The 27261-nt window shown below is 40.2% G+C and overlaps 1 protein-coding gene and 1 long non-coding RNA gene across 2 annotated transcripts in view; one reads left to right on the top strand and one right to left on the bottom strand.

Annotated features, from left to right (window-relative positions):
• LOC145436057 (uncharacterized) overlaps positions 1-27261 on the bottom strand; it is a 115491-nt gene that overhangs the window by 2589 nt on the left and 85641 nt on the right. The gene's annotated exons all lie outside the window — the stretch shown is intronic.
• Positions 212-26831, top strand: LOC145436045 (uncharacterized). Its single transcript, XM_080313337.1, has 6 exons — positions 212-1072; positions 3341-3380; positions 3444-3544; positions 19843-19894; positions 21027-21143; positions 25273-26831. Exons 3-6 carry the CDS (start codon positions 3530-3532, stop codon positions 25446-25448), a joined length of 360 nt encoding a protein of 119 aa, XP_080169463.1. The 5' UTR covers positions 212-1072; positions 3341-3380; positions 3444-3529; the 3' UTR covers positions 25449-26831.

The raw sequence follows: 27261 nt of genomic DNA, 5'->3' as shown, positions 1-27261 counted from the left end.
ACTGTGATATAATAGTTATCTTGATAAAACCGATTATTTTCCTCGGATGTCAAAATGTTACTTATTCCAACTACAAAACTCTTATTTGTGGTAGTAATTTGGAAAATGTATCCCCAACTTCATTTATTTACAATCTACCACCTAATCAAGTAAGAAACCAGTACTCGCAGTCCAACCAGTGCATATGACAGTTCAGGAAAGATGAGTTTGTAGCATTTCTGCCAGAGCTCTTACGTTTTCATCACTCAATACAGCCGTAGCGGAAACCATCTCACATGACACCGTTGTAGGAGTGATTATGTCATTGTACAGACCAATGAATACCAACCAGATCGATTCGGATATTTCTACTGAGGCAAACATCGGTTGGAATAATTAAATTACATTATTGTATGGTGCATGCCCAAATGTTTTTTCAAGTACAAATACTTTTACTGCACTTGAAATTAACTTGAAAGATTCTGTTTCAACAACCTTCGACTTCATACATGCCTTCGTTCGGATGTAGGCTACAAGCCTCAGTCAATCTTTGTCCGCAGGCATGGGACCGGAGCGTTACATATTGTCGGTATTCTATAATCCATGTCTGTGTTGATAAATACTATGAATACTAGTACTTGGTTGAGATCCAAATAAATGCCCATATTTTATTACCGTCTCTATTTCATTCTTTTCCCCACTTCTCTCGTTGTATGTGGCTGTCTCTCTTTATCTCCCTCTCTTTTTATGTCACACTTTCTTTCCCCTCATGATTTTTTTTCTTATCTTTCCATTCACGTTCCTACCTTTTACTCAATATTCGGTCTTATTTTTCTCCCTCTCTCTCCCTCTCTCAATATTTCCTCAATTTACACGCCTCTTCTGCCTTTCTCTCTTCCTATCTCAATTTCTGAGCCCTTCTATCTTTTGATTCCTGAAAAAATTCAATAGGAATTGGTCCATATGTATATAAACCCGCAAACTTTTTTATCCATAGGCATCTTTCACGAATCTATCCGAACTACCAAGTGACCCGTCATTTACTGCTGGCCCCAGCATATCCGGACCGGCCGCGCCCCCTGCAACAGGACAGGTAAGCGTCCTGGACAGAGATGAGTGTGATTAACATCCCCATGTCTAAAAATGTTTTCATGTACATGTTTTGTACCTTGACCGGGCAAGCTACAGCCTGGTAACGTATTTCAGGCAAATCCAGTTTCCACGCTCAAATCGAAATCCATGCACCACCTTCATTATAGATGTCAAAGTACTGCAGCGCAGAATTGGTTTTGCTTTTCCATATTTCAAGGTTGAATGTATTTACCTCCCCTAATGATGAGAATCAGACGGACTCGAATACCGTTCGGACCGGATTTTGAAAAAAATCTGACTTTTGGACCAGATTGGGAGTCTATTGCAGACTTTGTTTCCGATATTTTTAGATAATTGTAACTTATGTTTCGGATATTTCTAAATAGTTCTGACCAGACGTGAGTTTTGATTTCAAATCAAAAGAAAAAATCGTCATCTCGGCATCCAAACGTCAACAGAGAGCACGTTTTGACAGGACTGGTAGCACTCTAACATTGTTCTGTCAATTGTTCAAGCACTTAGAAATCAGCTACTCCTCGCCATGAGCATTGTAACGGATAATCCTGACTTTACCTTAGCTCATATTCTTCAAAAAATGGTATTCGATTGGGATTTTTCGGATTCAAGTCGAGATTTGTCGGATTAACATGGATATTTGGATGAGATACTTCGGATTTGAACGGATAGCTCCTCGGTGTCTAAGCTGTCGTACTGATTAGGATTCTCAGAAATGAATATCCGCTCATCCCTGCCCCCCCCCCCCAAAAAAAGGCTCTAGCAGTGAGATCTCAAACTCGCGGCCCGCGAGATCTTTTAGTGTGGGATTTCCAAGTATTCAACAATATATTTGAGTCCCATATATATATTTTTAGATATAATATCTTAACGTTCACGCTAAAACTACTATAAAAATCACTGAAATCTCAACTAACTTCATTATCACACCACTTTTAAAATCTACCATGCGGTAAAATCCACTATTACGCCACCTTTCTAGTTCATGATGATAATACATGACCCGTTGATGATTCGTGACTGAAAATTGTGATTTGGTTTGGTGCGACCTTTTCGTAGTTTCTCGATTTAGGATTGACTAGGTGATTAAATATAAATGAGTTGAGTTGGGTCAAATGTTGAAATCCGACAAGGACTTGGTATTGGTAATCCTACGGACGCAACAATCTATAAAACTGCCATGGGGAATATTAATATATCAAAAAAGGTCGTAGCTTGCGCTTCGAGAGTATAAAGCTATCTAATCAGGTCAGTATGACAACCAATGGTATATTCGGTTACCCCCGCGACGTATATAGTTAGTTACATGCTGTTTGTTACAGCTGTAACAATAATGAATTCTTCGCCGATCCAGGGGTTCTTAACCAGGGTCCGTAGATCCAACCGGGGCACGAAGCACCACATTAGGGTGTACGAGATGCATTGTGGAATTAGGCCTATATGCTGTGGAGTATTTTCTCGGCCAATTTATTCATCTGGAAAATAGTCTTCATGCCACGCGGGATTTTATGTGAATGGGGTTTCTGGTTTTAATATAAGTACCATCATAAATTGTGTTAAAAATGGACATGGGCTACAAGAAAACTTATTGGAAGCACAAGGTGTACGATCGCTGGAAAGGATAAGAAGCAATGCTATTACTACGACTCAATAATGATTTTATTTAAGTTGTTATTGATATGTTCCAATAATCATCGAAGGTAAAATCTAACGCTGATTTAATTTGACTTTGGCAATGACAGTAACAATAGCCTTCACTTATCACCACTATATCAAAACCAGGATTAGGTAGCTACACCGCTCAAATGCTCTGATATCAGATCAGTCTTCAGTCGATTCTAATAAATTCCACATAAAAATGTGGCACGTCAAAGGTCCACTAGCCGCAATATTATAATCCGACAATTTTATGGTGTCATGATGCATCCTCTCGCATGATGCCTATAACTCATTAATTAAAAGAAATTATGCCCGGGACAAAAACAATGATATTCAAATATTTGAAAATGGGATTTATTTTCGTGTCATAAGCGTGAATAGTACAATAGCAAATCACATTTCCAAGATGCCTGTAGGCAAGGTCCCTTCAACTAAGGCCTACTTGGAAAGTACACATTGAATACTCCGATTATTGATGCTGCGGCCTGCGGCGTCATCAAAAACTAGGAAATTGGCGCGCGAGCACATTCGAGTTTGGGACCTCTGTTCTAGCACAACACACGATCTCAATGATGAACCGTTAATTGTTTTACAGCCTGTCAGCAGCCAGACACTCAAAGCGCAGCGTAATGAAAGTATGGGAATCTGGAATGTTTTCTTAAGTTACTCGGTACACAAATTTTTTATTCAATCTTCAGCAAATGGGAAAGTGCCGACGAGCCGAAAAAAAGCTAGGCACAGACCTGCAGAAGACCTCGCTGTTTTTCGCAATCAGTCCGACAAAATGGAATTGGCCCAGGTTTGTTGCTTCTTTGAACTCCCAGCCATTATGCTGTCACTTTTTTCGTCCGTTTTCGCACCGCTATCGCCCCTTCGGTATTTTCGCCCCCCTAGACCGCCAAATCGCCTACGTTGGGAACCACTGCATTAGACAATCCATGGGATTCTGGGCTGATCAACACCCATAAGGATATGAAATATTAGGCTATAAAAATGTGCTTACCGGCATACTTAAGAAGGTCTAATCCAGGAGTCGTCAATTCAAAACAGCTCACGAGCCACTTTGCAAATTTCGTAGATCGCTGGTTGCAAGACAAAATAGGCCGATCCGTTCAGCACCATACGTTTTCGAGTCTTTCTTTACATTAGTACAATGCTGTCCTCTCGGACATTGGCGAAGGGCATGGTTACCTCAAAAGATACAATAATTTACAATGCAACAAAAATCATCATAATCTTCACTATTATTTTGAACTATGTGCTGCAAACAATACCTAACAACCAGTGGTGGTACTACGAACGGAAGGGGGGTGGTGGGCGATTCTTACCGGGGTACCCCCTTTAAGTATCCAATCGTAACTTCTGGGGGGATCCCCAGACCCCCTTTCGCATATGTTATTATTATCTATCTTTCACCCCGGCAAGATTTGGCCAGAGCTGGATTCGGCCGTGTCTATTATTGCATGTGTGCAAGGATGGACTACATCAAAACTAAGTAATTCTACCGCATACAGAGACGTGATGATTATCGGGATCAGACATGGGGTAGTCGTGATTACTAATCGTAATCGATTACGACGATTACAGCATTTCCAAGTAATCGTAATCGCAATCGATTACATTCGAAAAAAATCCGAAGTAATCGTAATCGTAATCGACTATTTGACATATCTAATCGATTTCTTTGTGAAAGAACGATTACTTGTCAGTTCTGCAAGGACGATGGCATAAACTGAACAGTGAACACTCGTGAACAACAAAGAGTGCGATTTATAACAGGCTATTGATAGCAGAGACGTCTCGGATTTTCAAACGCCACTGGTCATTATTTCGTCACAACTCACAAGTATTAGCTTGGTTCGTCATTGCGTAACAAATTATCCGCACGTAGTAAATAGATGTTCGTTGTACGTTGTACATGTAGCACTTTGATTGCAAGAACACCCGCTATATCAATATACTCCAGAGTCCAGACGCCTCTGCATTGCTGGATCATAATCACCACTCTGCCTAGTTTCAAATAGTAACGTATGTATGTGTATGTGCTTAGTTAAACTAGGGTTGCCATACGTCCGGAATTTCCCGGACATGTCCGGAATTTCACTGTTCAAACTAGCGTCCGGGAGGAATTTCTAAAATAGGCCAAATGTCCGGAATTTTGACGTGGGCTCATAACTTTTTCGTAAATCAGCATAACAATATTATTTGGGAATATTTATGCTGATGTATGATATTTTTCTTCGCGCTGCGCACATTTATTGATTTTAATATGGAGACTACCACCCTCGCAAAAACTGCCATAAAATATAAATAAAAACGACCCACATTTACTGGAATAAGCCTAATTGTAATCACAATTATAGGAGAACGGTGTATTCCTAGAGATCGTTAAGGCCGTTCAAATGCTTTATTCAAAGATAGTGGTTCCAAACGGAGGGGGGGGGGTCTTTTTCCTTTATTCTAGGGTTTGCGAATATGTTGAACGTAATCAGCTTCCAAAATAGCCCGTGAGTAAGTCTGGGCAACGGTGCTGACTTCTTTTAGTAATCAGCTCGTAATATTTTGATCTGGGTCACGGAACATTTTCAAATTGGAGATGGAGTCGCGACCATAAAAGGTTGGAAACCACTGGATTTGGGGTGTTTATAAAGCTCCGTGGTGCGCACCGGCATAAGGCAGATAAACAATCTTATAGGTAGAACATGAACATGATTTAACGACGTGCAAGTACGCTCCCTGTATTTTCGAACTCATCATCCTCCACCAACACTACCGCTAACTCTGTTCGTGAGGGCGGAGAGTAGTAGGCTTATCTATGTATGGAACGACCAATATTATTGACAGAATTTACTCGGATAATTTAACGACTAGATGCATATAGGAACCAGATTCATATAGCAAGCAACCCCGCCCAGAAGTTGCATCGATTACCTTATAGTGTGGGCTCAAAATCATTGTTTATTTGGACGGGGGGCTGAAAACATGTGCTTTCGGTCCCGGTTAAACAACACAGCCACATACTGCTGAACCGGACCGTGACCACCTCTGGTCTATGAGCAAAGCTTTGCTAGTGTGACGTCATAACTCATTTTGAAATCCCCTAGTGGGCGCTATAGAGTGTCCGGAATTGAGGTTTCTGAAATATGGTCACCCTAGTCTTAAGGCCTTAGTAAACATTCACCACATGTAATAATTAGCCTATTCACATCGGTGTTATATGCGTGCTGCGTTAACTAGATAATTCAGTCACGCTAAACTGTTTCCCATACTTCAGTACCAACAGAAAACTTCGTGAATTACAATATAGGCTAAACCAGTGGTTCTCAAACTGGGGCGTGCCCCCTTGGGCGGCGCGAAAGCATCTGAACGGGGCGCGACGCTCCAGTGAAGTAAAATCTTTTCCGCGCTTGGCCCGATTCACCTCCGTTTTATGGTTATTGCACGGTGTATTGTCTGAATTTTGTATTGGAGAATTTGGGTTGCTGAAGTATGGTAACCCTAAATTATAGGAGAACGGTATATTCAGAGACCGTTAAAACCGTTTAGATGCTTTATTCAAAGATAGTGGTTCCAAACGGAACGGGGGGGGGGGGGGGCGTGTGCCTTTATTCTGGGGTTTGTGAATATGTTGAATGTAATCAGCTTCCAAAATAGCCCGTGAGTAAGTCCGGGCAAAGGTGCTGACGTCTTTTAGTAATCAGCTCGTCAAATGTTGATCCGTGCAACGGAACATTTTCAAATTGGAGATGGAGTCGCGACCATAAAAGGTTTGAAACCATTAGATGTTGGGTGTTTATGAAGCTCCGTGGTGCGTACCGGCATAAGACTGATAAACAATCTTATAGGTAGGACATGAACATGACTTAACCATATGCAATTACGCTCACTGTGTTTTAGAACTCATCATCCTCCACCAGCTCTAACGTTAACTCTGATCACGTGGCGGAGAGCAGTAGCTATACAGTAATATATGGAACGACCTATATTACTGGCAGAATCCATTCAAATAATTTAACGACCAGATGCAACCAGATTCATATAGCCCCCCCAGAAGTTGCATCGATTACCCTATAGTGTGAGCTCAAAATCATTGTATATTTGGGCGGGAGGATGCTGTAAACATGTGCTTTCGGTCCCGGTTACACAAAACACATCCACATACTCCTGAACCGGATCGTGACCAGCACCTCTGGTCTCTGAGCAAAGCTTTGCTAGTGTGACGTCATAACTCAGTTTGAATCCACTAGTGGGCGCTAAAGAGGGTCCGGAATTGGGGTTTCTGAAATATGGTGACCATAAGTTAAACGCACTTTGACCGTTGCTGCTTGGCGAGCAATAGGCCTGAAGATTTAAAATTTTGTACTCGGCAAATTTAACATTGCCGATTTCTACATCAAAACATTAAAACCCTATGGCTGCTGATAAAAAAATCATAACCGAGTCGTTATTTGCCGTTACTTGTATAACGGCAGCTCGTAATATTTGTATTAAGTAGGTTCTATGCAGAATTTTATGTTTATTTTATCTTATTGTCATACATCATCATTGGAAACGGGCACCAATCGATATTTCGCAATTCCATACTCATTATTCAGATCTGCCACTATAGCCATCCGCTTTCACACCATGTTAGTGTGGGTTGTAGCAAGAGTCAGGACCCAAACAGCATTTCGCCCGCCTCAGAATGGGTGTCTTGGGCCCCCTCGGGGGATCAATAAAACTTCTGGCGCGCGAGGCCCCCGCCATCCCTTTTTACGGCCGCGATTTTCGCCGCAACTGGAGGAAACGTTTTGATACGATATGGGTTCGCTGCATATCTGCTGTCAAGTCGCGACGGGCGCGAAAATTGAGGGCACGCAATTTAAAACTATAGCATCTTCAAGCGGGCCCGTTGTTGCTATTACGTTTGTATGATGTTAATTCGTACTATATGTAGTCAAAATATATTGGTGCCGCTCAGACGTAGCAGACTATAAACAAATAAACGAAAAAATTTCGTGAGACGCACCCAGAAATAGTTATTTCTGCACGACGCGCCTCATTTTTCTCAGTGGGTGTCCCTGGTGCCATTTGTATCGTGGGGCTCTGATTGAAAAGACAGGACTATTCATCGCGTTCATCCAGCACGTCTATGGACAATCGACAAATACACAACGTTTCGTCCAAGGTCTTCATTTGGTTTCATGTCTTGATGTGTCGCGGGGTGGTATCGACCTGCCTCGAAACGCCTGTTTCTATAAATCATGCAATGAGCACATGATGATATAGACAGCAAATGACGTCTCGTGTAAAAAAAGATCTTCGCTCACGAGACTTTTTCATCGCAATCGTTATAATTGTTTTCCAAAGATGAGTTCCAAGTAGCAAAATAAATGTAATCGTGAGTAATCGTGATTACTTTTCCAAAGTAATCGTAATCGTAATCGACTACTCGGTGATTTTGCTGTAATCGTAATCGCGTTATTTAGAATTAATCGTAATCGCAATCGATTACATTCATGAAGTAATCACCCCATGTCTGATCGGGATACGGGACTTTTCTAGCAAATGCAGAGATTTGATGATGATTGACACATCTCTACGGAATCAAATTCCTGATTAGTACACGTATTTCCATGTTTATTCGTTATTATCCTCGAAAAAGGCGAATAATCCAAATAGGGGCGCCCTTCGACCAGGGGGGTCCCGGGCGACCGCCCACCTCGCCCACCCCAAAAGCCACCACTGCTGACCAGAGGTGGTCAGTAACGAAGTACTTCTACTTTTTCGAAGTACTCAAGTAGTTTTCCTCTACTTCTGGTACTTACACAAGTAGATCTGATTTTCGCTACTTCTACTTCGTAATATTTTGTGATCTACTTACTTACTTTTCGCCATTTTCAGCTTGTCAAGTAGAAGTAGTTCATTCTTCCAATCAGGAAGATAGCCTGAGGAATTTCGGGGCTGTTTTCACGGAGTATCAATATTTAATTTTCGTAAAAGTTGAGCAAAGCCCAGAATTTTCGTCGGGCTTCGCGCATAGTGGATACGGAGTTACCAGTATGATTTCACGAAAGTATCGATGATTATAATTTAGGTAGCGGGTTGGCGTGATTCAGTTCACACAGGGATATCTAGAACTAGATATCTAGGTATTCCCGTGTTCACAACACATTGTCGCCCTTCGCCCATATGAAATAATTCAGCACAGTATATATGGCTCATCATAATTTTGAAACTGATCTTTCGCAATCTAGCATTTACTTGTCATAGCGTAATCTAGCATGTCCATGGCGCGTCCTAACCTGGAAAAGTGGACTTTGACTTTTTCACCTTTACACCTGTTTTAGCATACCACCTTTGAAACTTTCTGGACTAAGGGCATGAAAAACGTGTTCCGCTTATAGAAGTAGTATTTATGTTTCATTTTCAATTCCAAGTATCATATACTTGGAGTTAAATTAATATCAGTTTGTCTGGATAACATACATGTTGAAGTATAAAAGCTAATGTAGTAATGCCTTTAATTTCCGGAAATAAAGCTACACAATAGGGCATTTTTACGGTCCACCATATCTTTCATTAACGTTTACTAATCGCGCAAAGTGTTTACACCGTATCCTATACAACTATTCCGTATTGCTCTTCGACTAAACTACGGACCTTATAATAGGGTTACCATATTCAGCAACCGAAATTCCGGACACTCTTTAGCGCCAACTGGTGGATTTTAAAATGAGTTGTGAAGTCACACTATCAAAGCTTTGCTCATAGACCAGAGGTAGTCACGATCCGGTTCAGGAGTAGGCCTATGTGGCTGTGTGTTGTGTAACCAGGATCGAAAGCACATGTTTTCAGCCCCCTCCAGCCCAAATAAACAATGATTTTGAGCCCACATTATAGGGTAATCTATGCAAATTGCAGGTGCGCACCCAGAAGCTTCATAAAAATCCCACATCTAGCGGTTTCCAACGTTTTATGGTCGCGACTCTATCTCCAATTTGAAAGTGTTCCGTGACCCAGATCAATATTTGATGAGCTGATTACTAAAAGAAGGCAGCACCTTTGCCCAGACTTACTCACGGGCTATTATTTTGGAAGCTGATTACGTTCAACATATTCGCAAACTCTAGAATAAAGGCAAACGACCCCCCGTTTGGATCCACTATCTTTGAATAAAGCATTTAAACGGCTTTAACGATCTCTAGGAATATGTCGTTGTCCTATAATTGCGATTACAATTAGGCGTATTCCAGTAAATGAAGGTTGTTTTTATTTATATTTTATTTATATAGTTTTTGCGATTGTGGCAGTCTCCATATTAAAACCAATAAATGTGATAGTATATCGCGCGCAGCGCGAAGAAAAATATCATGCATCAGCATAAATATTCCCAAAAAAATATTGATTTTACGCTGATTTACGAAAAAGTTATGAGCCTACGTCAAGTCTTCAAAATTCCGGACATTTGGCATATTTTAGAAATTCCTCCCGGACGCTAGTTTGAACAGTGAAATTTCTGACATGTCCGGGAAATTCCGGACGTATGGCAACCCTACCTGATAATATCGGGGATGGCGCCATACCATGCTATTTTATAAAACGTGCTGTTCAAGAAAACAGAGGATAAGTATCGCATTTCCATATCAATCTTATCATTTTCATCCCATAATGTGGACGAATACTTATGCTATCGGAAATTGGATACCTGCTGGTATGTATCAATATCAGGGGTGGGCAATTATTTTCCTTCGCGGGCCAAATGAGAAAAATAAATACGTTGGCGGTCCGAGTGAAAATATTTAGCTATGTTCTCCAGCATATTTCGATTTTATTTCTTAATTGCATTGTTAATAAATGCTGCTCAGTGAATGTGTTGATATTAGGTAAAGAGAAAGTGTCGGCCAATTGAAAAATATCTATTTGCTGTCATGATTCGAAACAATGTTAAACATGATACATTTTAGCTCTCTTTAAACCCCAATCCACGTTCTTCTATTAAGACTCTAAAAAGTGGTCTCATACTTTTTTAGGCACGCCCGCCTTTATGATAATGAACAATTTCGTGCCTCCTCCTCCATGATATCACAGAATATTAAAAAGTGCAACCAGAATGCTACCAATCCCAACGGATAGTTTATTGGCATGAAATAGTATGGCTGTTGATGAGAGAATTGTGAAATGTCAAAGTTGGAAAATACACATAGCAATAAGCTTGGGTTATATCGCGCGGAAAGCGAGCAATTTATTCGAAAAACTCTGGCTTCTCGCCACCCATCTGATGCTTTCACGTCTCCCAGTTTGAGAACCACTGCGTTGAAATGTATATGCAATAGTACAAAGCTTATTTTATTGGTCGCTGCCTTCCGTGCAGTGCGCAGCTTAAATAGTCTTTATGTTGAGCTAACTTTGCAGTTTTTCTGAACTTCGCCCCCCTCCTTGACCCCGTGTTTCGTGTTTTTGTCATAAGACCGACTTTATTTAAAATCCGTAATCTCGGCGACATGCTCGGCAAAATCTGAAAGGAGTGGTTTACCCCTGACTCCAGTATGCGAATATTTAGTGATCTTCATTCTGAACCTAAACCTTCTCTGAATTTCAGTTTTCGGCTTTCTTTTTTTGGCATGCCCGTTCATCCTTTATGGGTGATAGATATGATGAGTCATATAGTAATCGCGAGCACTGATTTACTTGTTTTACGAATTAAGGATTTGGAAACCTATCACGTAACAAATTGAAACACGTACCTTATAATGCGTAATGCGACAATGGCAACAAGACAGGTTTGGACTAAACTACATGTAGAGAGAGTGATTTCTTGTGACTTCAATTGCTATTCATACTCTGCTACTTTGCCTTTATTTTGAATCTGGATTATGCATGTCAGGCACGTAGGCAGCTTAATCGTGGCATATTAATAAACAGCCGTCAAAGTAAGCGAATTTCCTGTTGATTTTATACAGCCTATGGTTTTGGGCATTCAAAATGCAAGTTTCATGTTTTGAATTCGAAGCAATCTTTCGCGGGCCGCACACAATAGCTTCGCGGGCCGCATTTGGCCCGCGGGCCGCACTTTGCACAGGTCTGATCAATATGAATCAAGCTCGTCACCTTTCGCATAGCTTAATTTGCACCTTTTTAAAATCCATGTGAACGAATTAGGATCGTTTTCACAACTACTTACTTACTTACTTGAGTACTTTTAAAGTCAGTCAATTCTACTTCTACTTCAAGTAGTTTTAGGGTGCTTACGGAAGAAGTACTTCTACTCGTACTTGAGTAAATTTTTTTTCGCTACTTCTACTTCTACTTGAGTAGCGTTCTTGACTACTTTGACCACCTCTGCTGCTGACAACGGCTTTCAGCGACTTCGTGACCTAAATCTGTGTTTCATCTCACGGCCCACGCAACGACCGGAACGCATTTTTACTGCCCGTATGCTACGTATTTACTGGCATGTTTGAAGTGGAGAAGGTGCCGTCTAGAGGTCGACTGATTTTTGCAGGCCGATACCGATACCGATTATCGACACACCCTGAATGCCGATAACGAACATCATAGACCGATAAGACCAGATAACTATTTTCCCAAAAATTAAATATATCAGGTAAGATGTGTGTACATGCCACAGAAAATTGGACAGCAATTGAAGAAATTGAAATTAAAAAGAAATATTGCTCAATTGTGCACATTATGGCGGATTGGTGTACCGCACATACCCTCGGGACGTCGGATCATCAATTAACAATCGTTGCTGATGATTAAACGTGACCATGTCTGTATTTCTACTATTTATTGAAGACCTTCGTCAGCGGTGTCTTACAAAAGCCTAGAGGTGGGCCGTGCTATAAGTCGGCAGTTACGGAAAATAAGAAGAATATCGTCCTGGTGTAAATGACAATAGTAGTCGACAAAACAAACACCTTTGTTCGATGCATGCCGCTTTTTACCTGATAAGTGCTGCCGCCTTTTTATCTGACGATCGACTGACGCTGCCGGATCAACGTTGTTTATTTTATCCGATGTTTTATCCTTAGTCTGTTGAACAATAAAGTGCTGGCCAACGTATTCGCCGACTCTCTGTTGCGGACCCTAGAGGGAACGCGGCGTATCGTCCATACTCGAGTAGCGTGTCATAGCGCGCCATAACATTAATTGAAATTTGAGATAACCCAACAAGCAAAACTCGATAAAGAATTGCAGATCAGCCCAGTAGAGGTAGATTATAATGCAGGAAGCATAGATTATCTGCATGCTCACCCAGTTAAACTCGGCCTGCAAGAGTAAATATGTCACGTATCGCTGTTTGCGTCATCGATTTCCATTAAATTTCCATTTTTATACATAAAATAATGCAGCAAACAATATGTTTATGTTGCAAATTTATTCCACACGAAGCTTTTCGACTGGCCCTCTTCAGGAGTGACCACCAATAAATTAGGTTAAGCAATTTCGAAAAATAGAAAGAGTTTTGTGGTGACGTGATAATCACAAGTACACAGAGGTTACGGGACAACGCCCACAAAATCAGCTGTAAAACAGCCGAATAACAAAACAACACTAATTGAAGTTTTCCAGCGTTTAGAGATTTTCCTTCTGGCGACAGAGGATTCGCTTTTCCAGTTTTATGATAGTTGATTCAAGGACCTATAAACCTATATAAAATATCGACCGCGATATCGGCCTTCATAGGTCATATCGATAATGGGGAAGGCTCCAAATATAGGCCTCGATAATCGGTCAGGCTCAGGTCCATAATAATCGGTCGACCTCTAGTCCCTATACAAGCAGTTGTACGCAAGGCAGTTATATGAAACATGTGTGACACACGTGATATCAAACCCTTCGCGACCCATACTGGTAAAACAATTGGACTAAAATATAGATATTGGGGTTCGCTTCCTGCTTTACAAACGAGTAATAGTGTATTTAAATTCCAATGCCACTGTGATGATCGGTATGTGTGACGCCCATCTTTGCGGTTGGCTGAACGATTGAACCAACATGTGTTCGAATCGATTAGATCAGTAAACCAACCAATCGAATGAGGTACCCGAAAAGTCTTCGAGTTTAATAAATTTTCTACTACAATGTATGTTGTATTGAAAGCTACAATCGCATGTTGTGCATTTTTTAGCAGAGTTAGTACTTCTGCTTTTTTGAAGTAATCAAGTTATTTTTCCGCGTCTTGGATACTTACTCAAGTAGATCTAATTTCCCACTACTACTACTTCGTAACATTTCGTGATCTACTTACTTACTATTCGCTATTTTCAGTTTGTCAAGTGTGAGTAGTTCAATCCTCCAATCAGGAAGATAGGCTTGGGGATTTCGGGGCTGTTTTCGCGGAGTATCAACATTTAATTTGCATAAAAGTTGAGTAAAGCCAGGATTTTAGTCGCTCTTCGCGCACAGTGGATCTGGAGTGACCAATATGATTTCACGAAGGTATTTGTGAATATAATTTAGGTAGCCAGTTGCGCCCATTGTCGCCCATATTTCATCACAGTATACATGAGCGATCATAACGTTTGAAACTGATGTTTCGCAATCTAGCATTTACTTATCCTATCGTAATCCTGCAGCCCATAGCTAGTCCTAATCTGGAAAAGTGGACTCTGGCTTGCTGTTGTTGCTAGACCTGTTTTAGCATACCACCCTTGAAACTTTCTTGACCAAAGATATGAAATACAATTTCCGCGTTAAGAAATAGCCTATATTTCTCTTTCAATTCACAGTATCATTTTGTTTTGTTTGTTTTTTGGGTATTCATGGTGTTTGTCGACTACTATGGTCATTTACACCAGGCCGATATTCTTCTTATTTTCCGTAACTGCCGACTTACAGCACGGCCCACCTCTAGGCTTTTGTAAGACACCGCTGGCGCGGATGGGGGGGGGGGGGCTAGGAGGAGCCTAGGTAAGCCTCCAACACTTAGGTAACGGAATTCAGAAGTCGACCTTGGTCGGACCCGAACCCGCATCCATTGGTGTTGCAGCCGCGGATTAAACCACTGCGCTATCGCCACTCACAGTATCATACTTTGAGTTCTAATTAGTTTCAGTTCTTTTGTCTGGATGGCGAACATAGAAGTTCAAGTATAAAAGCAAGTGTAGGAATGACTTTAATTTCCGGAAATGAAGCTACACAATATAGATTTTACCATCCACCTTCCACCATATCTTTTATTAACGTTTACTGATCGCGCAAAGTATTTACACTATAGCGAGTTTCCCACAATCGTCATATTATCACATCACTTCATGTCTGTGAGTAAAATGTTGTGGTAATCATCCATATGTAGTGGCCACCGATATGTTGTGGTAATCATCCATTAAAGGCCCAAAATCATCTTTTTTTTAATCTATTTTTTCCTTATCTTCATGGAAGGGGAGGGGGGTCATTTACGTAATCGAATGTTTCTCCCCCCCCCCCCAAAAAAAAAATAATTTTTCTGGCTATGCCCTTGCAATCCACGCGAACGAATTACGATCGTTTTCACAACTACTCACTTAACTGAGTAGATCTAAAGTTAGTCGATTATACTTCTACTTCAAGTAGTTTTAGGTTGCTTATTGAAGAAGTACTTGTACACGTACTCGAGTAGATTTTTTCGTCGCCACTTCTCCTTCTACTTAAGTAGCTTTCTTGATTACTTTTACCACCTCTGCTTGTTCGTCACTGTAGGGAAGCGATCAACTCTGGGTCCTATAGCCAGGTGTCAGCGTTTAATTCAGCATCGATCAACATCTAATGAACTATCCGGTCTATGCCAGTCATTATAATGACAGAATGTTCGTAGTGGTTGCTAAATGTAGATCTGTTTTTCCATCTGTCTGTCTTGGAGTCAACTGTCATAAAATTGCCCAATCCTGATTTATGTCGGACGAAGGAGTTTCCATACAATCTTGACATTTTCCATCAATATGTAATATGTACCATATGTACCGCTATTTGCATGTGCGTTATCTTCCGCGCATTGTATGATTTGATTTTCTCTCGGCTATTGTCATGACTAGAGCCCGATCGATATTGGATTTTTGGGCCGATACCGATAACACCGATATATTCAGCTGATATTCAAATGAATTGGAATATACCTGAAAAGGTGTATTTTCGAAACTTCAGAATATTTATTTTAACAGCTTAACAGTCATTGTCATACTTGAACAAGAAATAAACTAGAAAGACTGTGTCTGGAGACCTTGGAAGGTTGTATGAAATATCGCAATATTCGCAGTCTAGTGGTCAAGGATTATAGTTTTCTGACTTCCTACCACCACCATGTTATGATGTGACGAAAATTGCTGATAATTTTTCACCTACAATGGCCGATACCGATAATTCTTCAAAAGTGTGATATCGACTCGATATTATGGGCAAACAGATAATCGGCCGTGCTCAAGTTGTGATTATGACTACCGTAGGGTTGCCATACGTCCGGAATTTTACTGAAAAATCTGCGTCCGAAATGTCCGGAATTTTGAAAGCTTGAAGAAGGCTTAAAATGTTTTCGTAAATAAACATAAACAATATTATTTTAAAGCAGGTTTATGCTATTCAAAATTCTTTCTTCGCGCATCGCGCGAGTTAATGCAACGTATATTGATATTAGTATGGACACCAGGTACCACCCTCGCCAAATTAGCAATGAAAATAAATATAAATAACCATCATATACTAAAATAAGTCTGATTGTAATCGCAATTATAGGCTAACGGTATATTATTAGACTTGGTTAAGGCCGATTGGATGCTTCTGTCACAGACAGTGGTTCCGACTCTTGAGGTCGTTTTCCTTTATCTGGGGATCGCAATGATGTTGGACGTATAATCAGCTTCCTATGCCGTAAGTGTGGGCAAGCTGAAATATTTTAGTAATAAGCTTATCAAGTTTGGAGCCGGGCCACGAAACATTTTGAAGTTGGAAATGGGGTCGCGACCATAAAAAGTTGGAAATCACCGGATGTCCTACCTGCTGGTGCATTTTATATTGGCCTAATACATGGAAGAATCAATAATATTGACAGAAGTCATTCAAAAAATTTAACAGCTAAATGCATATTGTAAGTGCCCAGGAAGTTACATCGACTACCCTATGGTGGGCCCAAGATCAGTGTTTTTTTCGGCGGAAGGGGCAGAAAAAATTTTGTCTCGGACCTGATTAAAACACATAACCATATATCCGCACCGACCTAACAATATAGCAGGGCTACACAATCCCGACAGGCCAAACACGGCCCGCCAGACGATATCATCCGGACCGTGAAGAAATCTAGTGCAAACCCTAGCAAGTAGCAATCACCAGAGCCCACATCACAGATCGCCCAATTCATGACCTATGTTCCACTCCATTCTTGTATAGCAGTGGTTCGTGGTTCTCAACCTTTTTTCACCCAAGTACCATTTCGAGGTTTTATGCAGTGCTCGCGTACCACCGACATAAGATAAGCGCGCCGAACGCGGTCAAGATGTTTCCACCGTATTGAGGTGCATTTTAAGGCGCAGTATATGATTTCTGTAGTGGATCCATTTGAAATTATTGTGGTCAAATATATTAAGACGGAATTTGGTTAGGTAAGAATCCCAATGCTTGACGACTAGATCTCCTCCCGTAGGCCGTCACTGGTGGGATAGCCCCTACCAACGACGGCGGCTGGTAGGGTGAGCTGACCAGATAGATTGAAAATAGCTTTCGATTCATTAAACCTGGGACAATCACTTTAATCTGGGGTGTTTAGTCTAAAAATAAATTGCCAAATCATGAAGTTAATGGAATATTTGAATTTAGCAAACCCCTCTTCTTCTGAATAACTTGCCGTGTGCCCCAACTGTCTTTCTTTGAAAGTGAATATACTCTGATGTCAACATGATAAATTAGTTAGAGCAACATTTGGTCTTTCCTTGTGCATTAATTGAATACTTTACAGCAGTTATGCTACATAATACTATTTACTGACACACAACTAATTTGTTGCAGTGCTAGCATTCAAGTCCTAAATCATTTTGAATTGTAAAAGAACTGCTCCAGAGTTGCCCCGGGAACATGACTTTCTACGACCTAGTAGTCAGTATTCAATGAAGCTCTATCGCATCACGCCAAGACCTCAAGCGAGATAGTGTAATGGTTGTGCGTCCGGCTTCTCGGTCGGTAGGTCGTGGGGTCGGTCCGCGGCTGGGTCAGACCAAAGACTCGAAAACTGGTATCCGCGGCTATCCTGCTAGGCGCTCAGCAATCACGGATAGCATGGAGGAGAAAAAAACGGGGGTGCAGACTAGATGACCTTACTATAAAGGCCGTATCGCATCTCCGTCGTCAAAGCATCTCGACGGTGCAGGCAAAAAAGAATACCATATCTCTCTCTCTCTCTCTCTTTCTCCCTCTCTCTCCCTCATTTTAATAGTAAATGGATCTCTTTATACTATGCCGTTTCAATCACAGTGGAATCCGTCGACATTATAAGATCTTACTAATCTAATAATCAATTTAGCACCGTAAAATTGACCTGACAAACATCATGTTGAAAAAAAAACAGATTTCAAGCACAAAAACCCAGAAACCCAGGTGATGATCGAAAAACCCAGATATGGGTGGAAAAACCCAGGAGTGGCATCTCTGGGTACAGCTGACTTTGCCTAATGTTCATTTTTCGGTATTATATTATTACGTCATACTGTGTCAATTCGGTTTTCGATTGAATCTCTTTCTGCATGCTTGATATTGTGCTGTAAACTCTTGATAAGGGGCTCACGAAAAGTCTTCCAGTAAATATATTCTTTACTGCCATGAATGTAGTTTAGGGTTGCCATACGTCCGGAATTTCCCGGACATGTCCGGAATTTCACTGCTCAAACTTGCGTCCGGGGGGAATTTCTAAAATATATGCCTAAATGTCCGGAATTTTGAAGGCTTGACGTAGGCTCATAATTTTTTTCGTAAATCAACATAATAACATTATTTTTGGAAATACAAATGCTAAATGTTATTTTTCTTCGCGCTGCGCGCGATTTACCATCACATTAAATGTTTTTATTATGGGACTATTACAACCCTCACAAAAACTCCGATAAAATATAAATTAAAATAACTTTGATTTACTGAAATAAGCCTAATTGAAATCGAAATTATAGGAGAACGGTATATTACAAAAGATTGGGAAGTCCTTTTGAATGCTTTAGTCATAGATAGTGGTTCCAAACGTGGCCGTCGTTTGCCTTTATTCTGGGGTTCACGAAGACGTAGAACGTAATCAGCTTCCAAAATAGCCCGTGAGGAAGTCTGCGCAAAGGTGCTGACTTCTTTTAGAAATCAGCTCGTCAAATTTTGATCTGGGCCACGGAACATTTTCAAATTGCAGATGGAGTCGCGACCATAAAAGGCTGGAAACCACTGGATGTTATTATTGACAGAAGTCATACAAAAAATTTAACGACCAGATGCATGTTGAAACCAGATGCATATAGCAAGCCCCCAGAAGTGGCATCGATGACCCTATGGTGGGCCCAAAATCATGGCGGGAAGGGACTGAAAAAATGTTGTTTCGGTTCCCGGTTACACAACGCACAGCCACGTACTCCTGAACCTGGATCGTGACCATCTCTGGTCTATAAGCAAAGTTTTGCTAGTGTGACGTCACATTGACAGACGATGTGCTCATAACTCATTTTGAAATCCACTAATTGGCGCTAAAGAGTGTCCGGAATTTGGGTCACAGAAATATGGTAATCCTAATGTAGTTGTGAAAGCAATGCTCAAGCTCAGTACCGCCAACCATATTTTCGAGACACTTCACTAGCTAAATGGTATCAACGCGGACTACTTGGACCTCCTCTTGTAGCCATATCGGAAATATTGATCCTTCTCGGATTTCACAATTTGATACGAGGCGTCCATACCAATACAGTTTTTTATATTGACTTTTAGCTTTCCGATGCATTCATATCGCTGAGCAACGTCAATCTGTTCGTCCAATTGATTGCCCAAATTATTTTTTGATGAATTTAAATCTTTGCCATGGCCTCGCGATCCTATCATTTCTGTATTTACAGAATAACATACTTTATACACACTAGGTTCCCATTTTGTAACGTATCAATGACACCTTTTTCCCGTTACCAGATTGATGTGAAAGAACAAGTTTTGTTTGATGCGTTGGAGTCTCCAGATTATCGTAAGTACACGCCTAGTATAATTTTCTGGATTCTAACAGTGTTGGGATCAAGTCACTACCTTCGAGCCACGAGTCATTTCGAGTCATTTTACATTTTGACTCGAGTCAAGTCAAGTCAAACGATTTTCGAAGGTGACTCGAGTCAAGTCAAGTCATCCGATTTCTGGAGGTGACTCGAGTCAAGAGTTAAATATACACGCAAGAAGACCCTGTATCGCCGACATATACGTGGCATAGCCCCAGTTTATAGCTACCGGTCAAAATAGCGAATGGATAATAGAAAATCGAATTGATAAGATGCAATACATCACCCATTTACAAATTGATCTGACACAATTCGAGCCTGCGCCAATGGTTGAGGAATATATAAACTATATTCGAATTCAATTTCAATAAAACAATAGGTTTGGTTAACGTTAAGGTAAGAACATAGAACAGAAATAGACATCTTGCTAATAAATTATTTTACTATAGTTTACGCTTACGGCAACGTAAGCTGTAAGCTTCGATCACTTCGTTTGTGGAAAATTTATTTGTGAGAGAACAATGGAGGCTCAGTAAAACGCACGACCATTGAATGATTGGTCGCTCTCACGGCGTTTCACACAGCGTTTTGCGAACAATCCGACCATATGCTAGATACAGTGATTATAATCAACACCAATTACTTGATGACTTGAAATTGACTCGTGGATTTTGCTCCGAGTCACGAGTCAATCCACATTTCTGATACGTCCAGTCAAGTCAAGTCAAGTGATTTCAGCAAAGTGACTCGAGTCAAGTCAAGTCATACGAAAAAGGTGACTCGAGTCATCCCGCAACAGTGGATTCTAAGGGGTAGTTTTCTGTTTTTCGGGGATACAGAACATGAATGTAGGCTACCATTGATTTGTATATTCACCAACCATTCACAATTGTCCATATTGCGAAAATGAATGGAAACTATACTTGCCATTGATAATAATATAAGTCTATAAGTGACGTATATTTTCGATACTTTGCGAAAATCGTGTCTGAAATCATTACAATTAATCATTTATTTGGATTCACGTACTCGAATCACTGTACCCACCCAGGCCAAGTTAGGATTACGACGTTCATATTCAACATTGATTTTATTCTACTCTCGCAGTGGAAGCCATGTGCAATTTGCTGGTGTACAAAATCAGCTCTCAGGATCTCAAGGAAATGCTCAGGTCTTTGCTTCTAGTCCCGGAAATCACGATAGAAGACACTGAAAACGAAAACCGTAAGTCGCTTAGCTGATTGCACGTCAGTGCTGATTTGATTGAGTTAGATGCTGTCCTCGTCTGTTTTATGTCCATCTGTATTCCACATCTGGCTATGTCAACTGTGACAGAGAGAGGCGATATACATCGTACAATGTACATGGATCAAGAGTTATGTTGATCCAAATTCAATCTAGTTAGGTAAAGTGAAAACCTGATCCGAATAGATCCCACTCACAACTGAACAGCAGAGATGAGAGGATTTAGCATTCTGAAATCGGAGTTCCATTCCAGATTTGAGATCCCTATTCGGCCAACATCTGCTAATCCATTTATTTTCCAAATCCATCAACATCTCTGCTCCAGTGAGCATATAAGTCATTTGGTCTGGGCATGCAATAACACTGTAGCGTACTAAACGTGACATTGCATAATGAAAAAGAACGAGGGGAGATGTGGTACCTTTGGATCAAAATTTGGAAAATGATCGCTGGCCCCAAAATGTTCAGCTGAAAACAGCAGATCTTTTGCTGGCTCAGCACTTTGATACAAGCTCTACCTATCGCGCACATATGCATGAATATCCGTGTTTTCAAAAAATATTTATGGACGTTCAAAATTTGTTGTTCGAACGTATCATCGGTCCCCACCCGTTGGGTCCAATGGCACACGACACAGGGACCTATGACACATATACCCTAAAAAACTCAGATGTCACAACTTTTCTTGCTCAGTATTATAATCTAAGCTACAGCAAGCCAAAGAAGAATGTTTGGTCGCAACCGTCTAAAAATAGAATAAATATTAACTCAAATGTTGTCATAAAATCACGTTTTGATTCAGGCTCGAACTTATAAATTTGATGGTACATACATAATACATATTGCCCGAAAATCGACAGTGTGATTTCCAAATACCTCGTTATAGCGATAAAACCTCATATGCAATTATTACATAAAGATTTTCTGTACGTAGGCATGTTTTATTTGTTTCGTGATTAGTATGCTTGATTATTCTGCTTGATTTGGCTATTGTATCATCGGTCCCCACCCTACGAATTTTATACATGAATCGAAAAAAATTACACTCAAGGAAAGTACTGACAAAAAAATAATAGGTGCCATTATATAGCCTGATACAAGCCCTACACTTCCCAATAAAAATGATTTCTGGTTTGTTCGTGTTGAAGGTTACAAAGAAAAATGTATATGTCGATCTAAATTTAGTTTACACCCCATAAAACAAAAAACATCTGTGAGAGACCCCATAGCTCGCACACGTCGAAATTTTTGGTATGTGAGAAAACATTTTGCCAGAATGCAATTGTAGACAAGTTCAAGGAGTGTGATCATGGAATTATCATAGAGAATTTTCAAAGTATTTTCGGTCCCAGTGATCCATCGGTACCACATCTCCCCTAATTGAGCTTCACTCTGGCTATACTCGCACTTAGATATGTTCCTATCCTTAATGATATGTCAATAACCGTAGCACTGGGCAACAATTTTCAACAATTTTGCACTTGATTTAGGCTAATTTTGGCGTGCCGATTCCAGAAATGCCGCTGGTCTTCTTATAACACGTAAAGTTTTTGTTGAGACTCTTCGGGGTACAGAACTTTAATATGCATTTTAATAATATATTCATTGCAGAAATATATTAAAACCTGAAGCTTTTCGAGCTGACACTCTTCAAGGGCAATCGTCAGCAAATGGAGAATTGAATAACGAGTGAGCGGTCCACTAGCCGCACCAAGCGCGTAAAATGGTCAAAGTTTGTAACTGAACTAGGTCAATTATAATATTACTAGAGTATATTGCGGGTCTACTGTATACCGCCTGCTGGGCTCAGTTTGCAAGGACACGACTAGGACTATTCGGCGTCTGCGATCTTTCTGCGAGCGCAAACGCGAAAATACTTTCTCCCGTAATTTCGAATACAGTTAAACTCAATCGGGTAAATTAGGCTGTTTTTATTCTTCATTTTCATGAGGGGGTAGGCTACCAAGCTAGAAATCGTGCGGCAAATAAACTCGCGAAGCGTGAAGAAAAATTCCTCTACTATTTTAGTTTATTGTAAGGTACGACGATTTACTAAAAATGTGACTGCACCCTGGCTCTGCCAATAAGCCGGAACTGATATTTTAGTCATCAACATCCCAAGTGTCGCAGCCAGACTTGTAATTTTTGGTTGGCCTTGCAAGTTCACAATCTGAGCAATTCATTTTCGATAATATAACAGGATTTCGATATTATATTAGGAAATTACCTCGCAGGCCACTCAAAACCCTCTCGCGGGTCACATTTGGACCACGGGTTGGCCACCCCTGACATAGATAGACCCATTCGATAATGTTCAGTGCCAGAGCTGAAGCTGGACCAGTGGTAATAATGCGGCTCCGGAGCAGGAGCCTGAGATAATGTATGATATAAGAAAGCTCCGGAGCCGGAGCTGGGGCAGTTAAAATTTACGGCTGCTCCAAAGCCCTGCTTGGTAAGCGAAAGAAGATGTCTCACTTTTTATCATGAGAAACGGCGCTTTCATCGTAGGGCTACTCTCGGTAACTTTTTGTATTGTCGTGATACTGGCATTGGCATGATACTGTTACCATCAGTTGCTGGAGGAGATAGGAATCCCGATTTACAACTCAAAGTGAATGGCAAATGTTAATTCGTAGCGCATAAAGATACTGTGGCATTTTCCAAGATGGAAACGTTAAGACACAGTAACAATTGCTCATACAGTTAAGTATTCGTGAATAATACAGAAATACTGAATTGCTGCAATATCACAAGCACGATTGGATCATAGCTGTCAAGATGCATATGTAACCCTGATACACATGTGCCCCTAACATATGTTAATATCGGAGAGCAAACATTTAAAAATGCTGAAATACTTGAAAAACTTCCCGGAAAACCTTGGCATATTCAGCGATGAGTGAGGCGAAAGTTTCCGCTCGTATCTGATGATAGTATAAGATATACCAGAGTATAAGACTACCATGCGTCCTCCTTTAGGAAGATTTGTCCTCCTTTTTCGGGTTTTTGAAAATGTCCTCCGAGGACGCCTAAATGTCCTCCTTTTTGAGATTTTGTCAAATTCATAGCAAAATTCGACTGAGATGCCGCAAATTAGCACCCAAGTGACGCTCCGAAAAGTGGAAAGTTGACCTTTTATCTTTTAGTCAACCACCTGATAAAGTAAAGGGAAAAACAGTATTTTGGTCGCTGAGCGAAAAGATGACCTTTTTTAGTAGTCATCCGACTACGAAGTTGTATAAATTTACCATTTTAAAATTTTGAAAAAGTGTCCTCCTTTCGCGTTTCCAAAATATGGTAACCCTACCAGAGCTTACATATGTTAGCTGACTATTGCTCGGTTATGAAACGAGACAACTCAGAGAATTATGGGTTATTAGCGTAAATTTGGACGCTGAAACTCGCACTTATTTATGCTTCACAAGCAATAGCACTCTAAATCAACCATATAAAGCAGTACAAATGTTTATTTGAAGTATTTTGATTTACAGTCGACTGCTTTGTGGTTTTTGAAACGTTTTTTGGAATAAACACAAAATATTAAGAGTGGTACTTTTATAGGGTTGCCATGTTTTGAAAATCGGGAAAATAGGACACTTTTTTAAAATTTTCAAACTTATAATACCGGTGGAAAATCCTGAATAAATGGTGGATTTTTTCCACTTCGTGGTCGTTTCATGATAAAAACAAAAAGTAAACTTTGCTCAGCTCCTTAAATACCCGACTAAGCGTTAGTTCAGTCCTGTTTTATGGTATTCGGGTTTATCCCTGTGTTTAACCAAAACTCTCAAAAAAGAGGACAAAATCTTAAAAAGGAGGACATTTAGGCGGCCTCGGAGGACATTTTCAAAAACCCGAAAAAGGAGGACGTATGGTAAACCTAACTTTTATGTATATTATGAGACAATGAAGTGAGTGCCTAACCCAAAAACTTGACGTGATAGAGAACACCGGAAGTCGTTTTTTTATTTAGCGCCCAAAAGTTAGTCAAAATCAATCGTCTGATGAAATTGCATTCACCAGTTATAGTTGGTTCCGTTATGCATAAATTCTGTGGGAATGCTCTTTATTATTGCATTCAACAGTGATTTCTTTCGTATATTGTCAGGGTACGATCACAAGGAAATGAGGAGGAAACTTCTCAAAGAAATGCGTTCCGAGCAAGGGTCCGGTCTCACCCCGCGGACTTTATTAAATAAGACGTTCCCGTACCGAATGAAAAATCCCTACGACGATTTATGCAAAGCCTTCCTGCAACATTTGAGATTGAAGCAAAACTTATGATTCCAATCTCCAAGTCGTAGAATGTTTCGCCGGACTCTACTGACAATTCGCTGCAGCCAAAAATGATGGGGCACGGATATCACTCCACAGTGGATTGTGTTATTCGCGCTTATATCCTTGATAATTGATTGCCTACTTATACATAATGCTAGTAGCTTATGTGATATATGTTTAATGTAAGAGTGCGTAATAGAGTTCTTGAAAAATCGAATTTTTGTGGTTATTTGATAAAACTGTTAGGTTCGCTAAAAAACGTTGCGTAAAAAATTTGATTCAATTCCAACAAGCAGATATGCAGCTATCGGAGTTTAAAAATTTGAATATATTATAAAAATGATTAATTCCAAATGCTACACTTTCTGTGCTGCTTCTGTAGACCATTTATACCAATAAAGAACTCCTTCAACTCAGCGTTATTTTCTGGCATGTATTGAATTTATTACGGCACTTCAATACCATCGATCAAAAATCGGCAAACAAGCAAATATTGGATGTTGGGTCAAATGTTAAACTCCTGATTCCTGGATTTGTACGGCAGGCATATATGCCACAATTTATGAAGTAGAATCAAGTCTGTCAAATTGCACTGTCTTCTTTTTCAATCACAGCTCATCATATTTAGCGAGTTCTATTGAAGATCGTTCGCAAATGATCATTTTTGCCGACATTTGCTCGGTATTTCGAAATGCATCAGCTTCAGTATGGTATACACCTTCGTATGTTATCTAGATTTTATAGCAATTCATATGTCGGAATGATCTTATCTGTGCATTATAATTGTATGGTAATATGGTTTCTAGAAGATATGTATTTGATTCTCACGGGTGGTACCAGTTCTATGCCTCATGCAGATTGTAACTTCAAAATTTGCGAGTCCACTCTCTTGTGTGCTGTACATATGGTAAATTTCTGCCTGCTAGTAGAATGCCCAAGTCGTGAATATAGCTATGCTGCTATTTGTTCATGCATCGATGGCTACATTATTTCATTTGAATAGACCTGCAATCTGGAAGTCAATTGCATCTTGTACCCGCCGTTAGGCGTTTATAGCCGAAAAATCACTTGCGCCTGATTAATCGTTCCTAAATCTATACACGCGACAGGCCAACAAGTGTAATATCTCGAAAAAGAGGACATTTGGGCGTCCTCCGAGAACATTTTCAAAAAAAGTCAAAAAAGAGGACAAATCCTCTTAAAAAGGACGTATGTAACGGTGATGTTTTTTCTCTGTATTGACATGGTCACTTTTTCAATCCCGCATTGTTTTCGTAGCCTTGGGAATGGTGCAATTACTTCATTTGTGTTACTTAAAGACTGGTATTGACGTGTTCCAAAGCCCACATGTGCTTTTATTTACAAGCAAATGCTCTATTACTGACTGGATCAGTGTTGGGATCAAGTCATCTCGAGTCAATCCACATTTTGACTTGAGTCAAGTCAAGTCAAGTCAATCGATTTTCGAAGGTGGCTCGTGTTAAGTTGAATTTTCAAAGTGCGAGACAAAATTCATGTTCATTGCATCAATTTGCTAGCTGTTGGAAATACAGACCGAGTCCCGGTCTATGTTTGAATCAAGTCGAATATAGCGTCAAATATACACGCAAAACGGTCTCGTATATCGCTCACGCAGAACTGCCAAGCTACGCAAGTAACGGTATAGTCTCAATCTGTAATTTATCGGCCAAAATACAGTATTTAAGTAGAAAGATGGAAAAGTTGATATGATGCAATACACTACCCACTTACACATCCATGATATTTAATTTAAGTCTGTTCCAGTGATTAATGAGTACTATAAACGCAAAAGCTATAT

The sequence above is a fragment of the Botryllus schlosseri genome, chromosome 3 (genome assembly GCF_051294905.1).
Source record: "Botryllus schlosseri isolate E-star chromosome 3, Bs_hap1, whole genome shotgun sequence".
NCBI classification, from domain to species: domain Eukaryota; kingdom Metazoa; phylum Chordata; class Ascidiacea; order Stolidobranchia; family Styelidae; genus Botryllus; species Botryllus schlosseri.
Note: the sequence above shows the minus strand (reverse complement) of the source record. Positions and strands in the feature narration are given on the sequence as shown.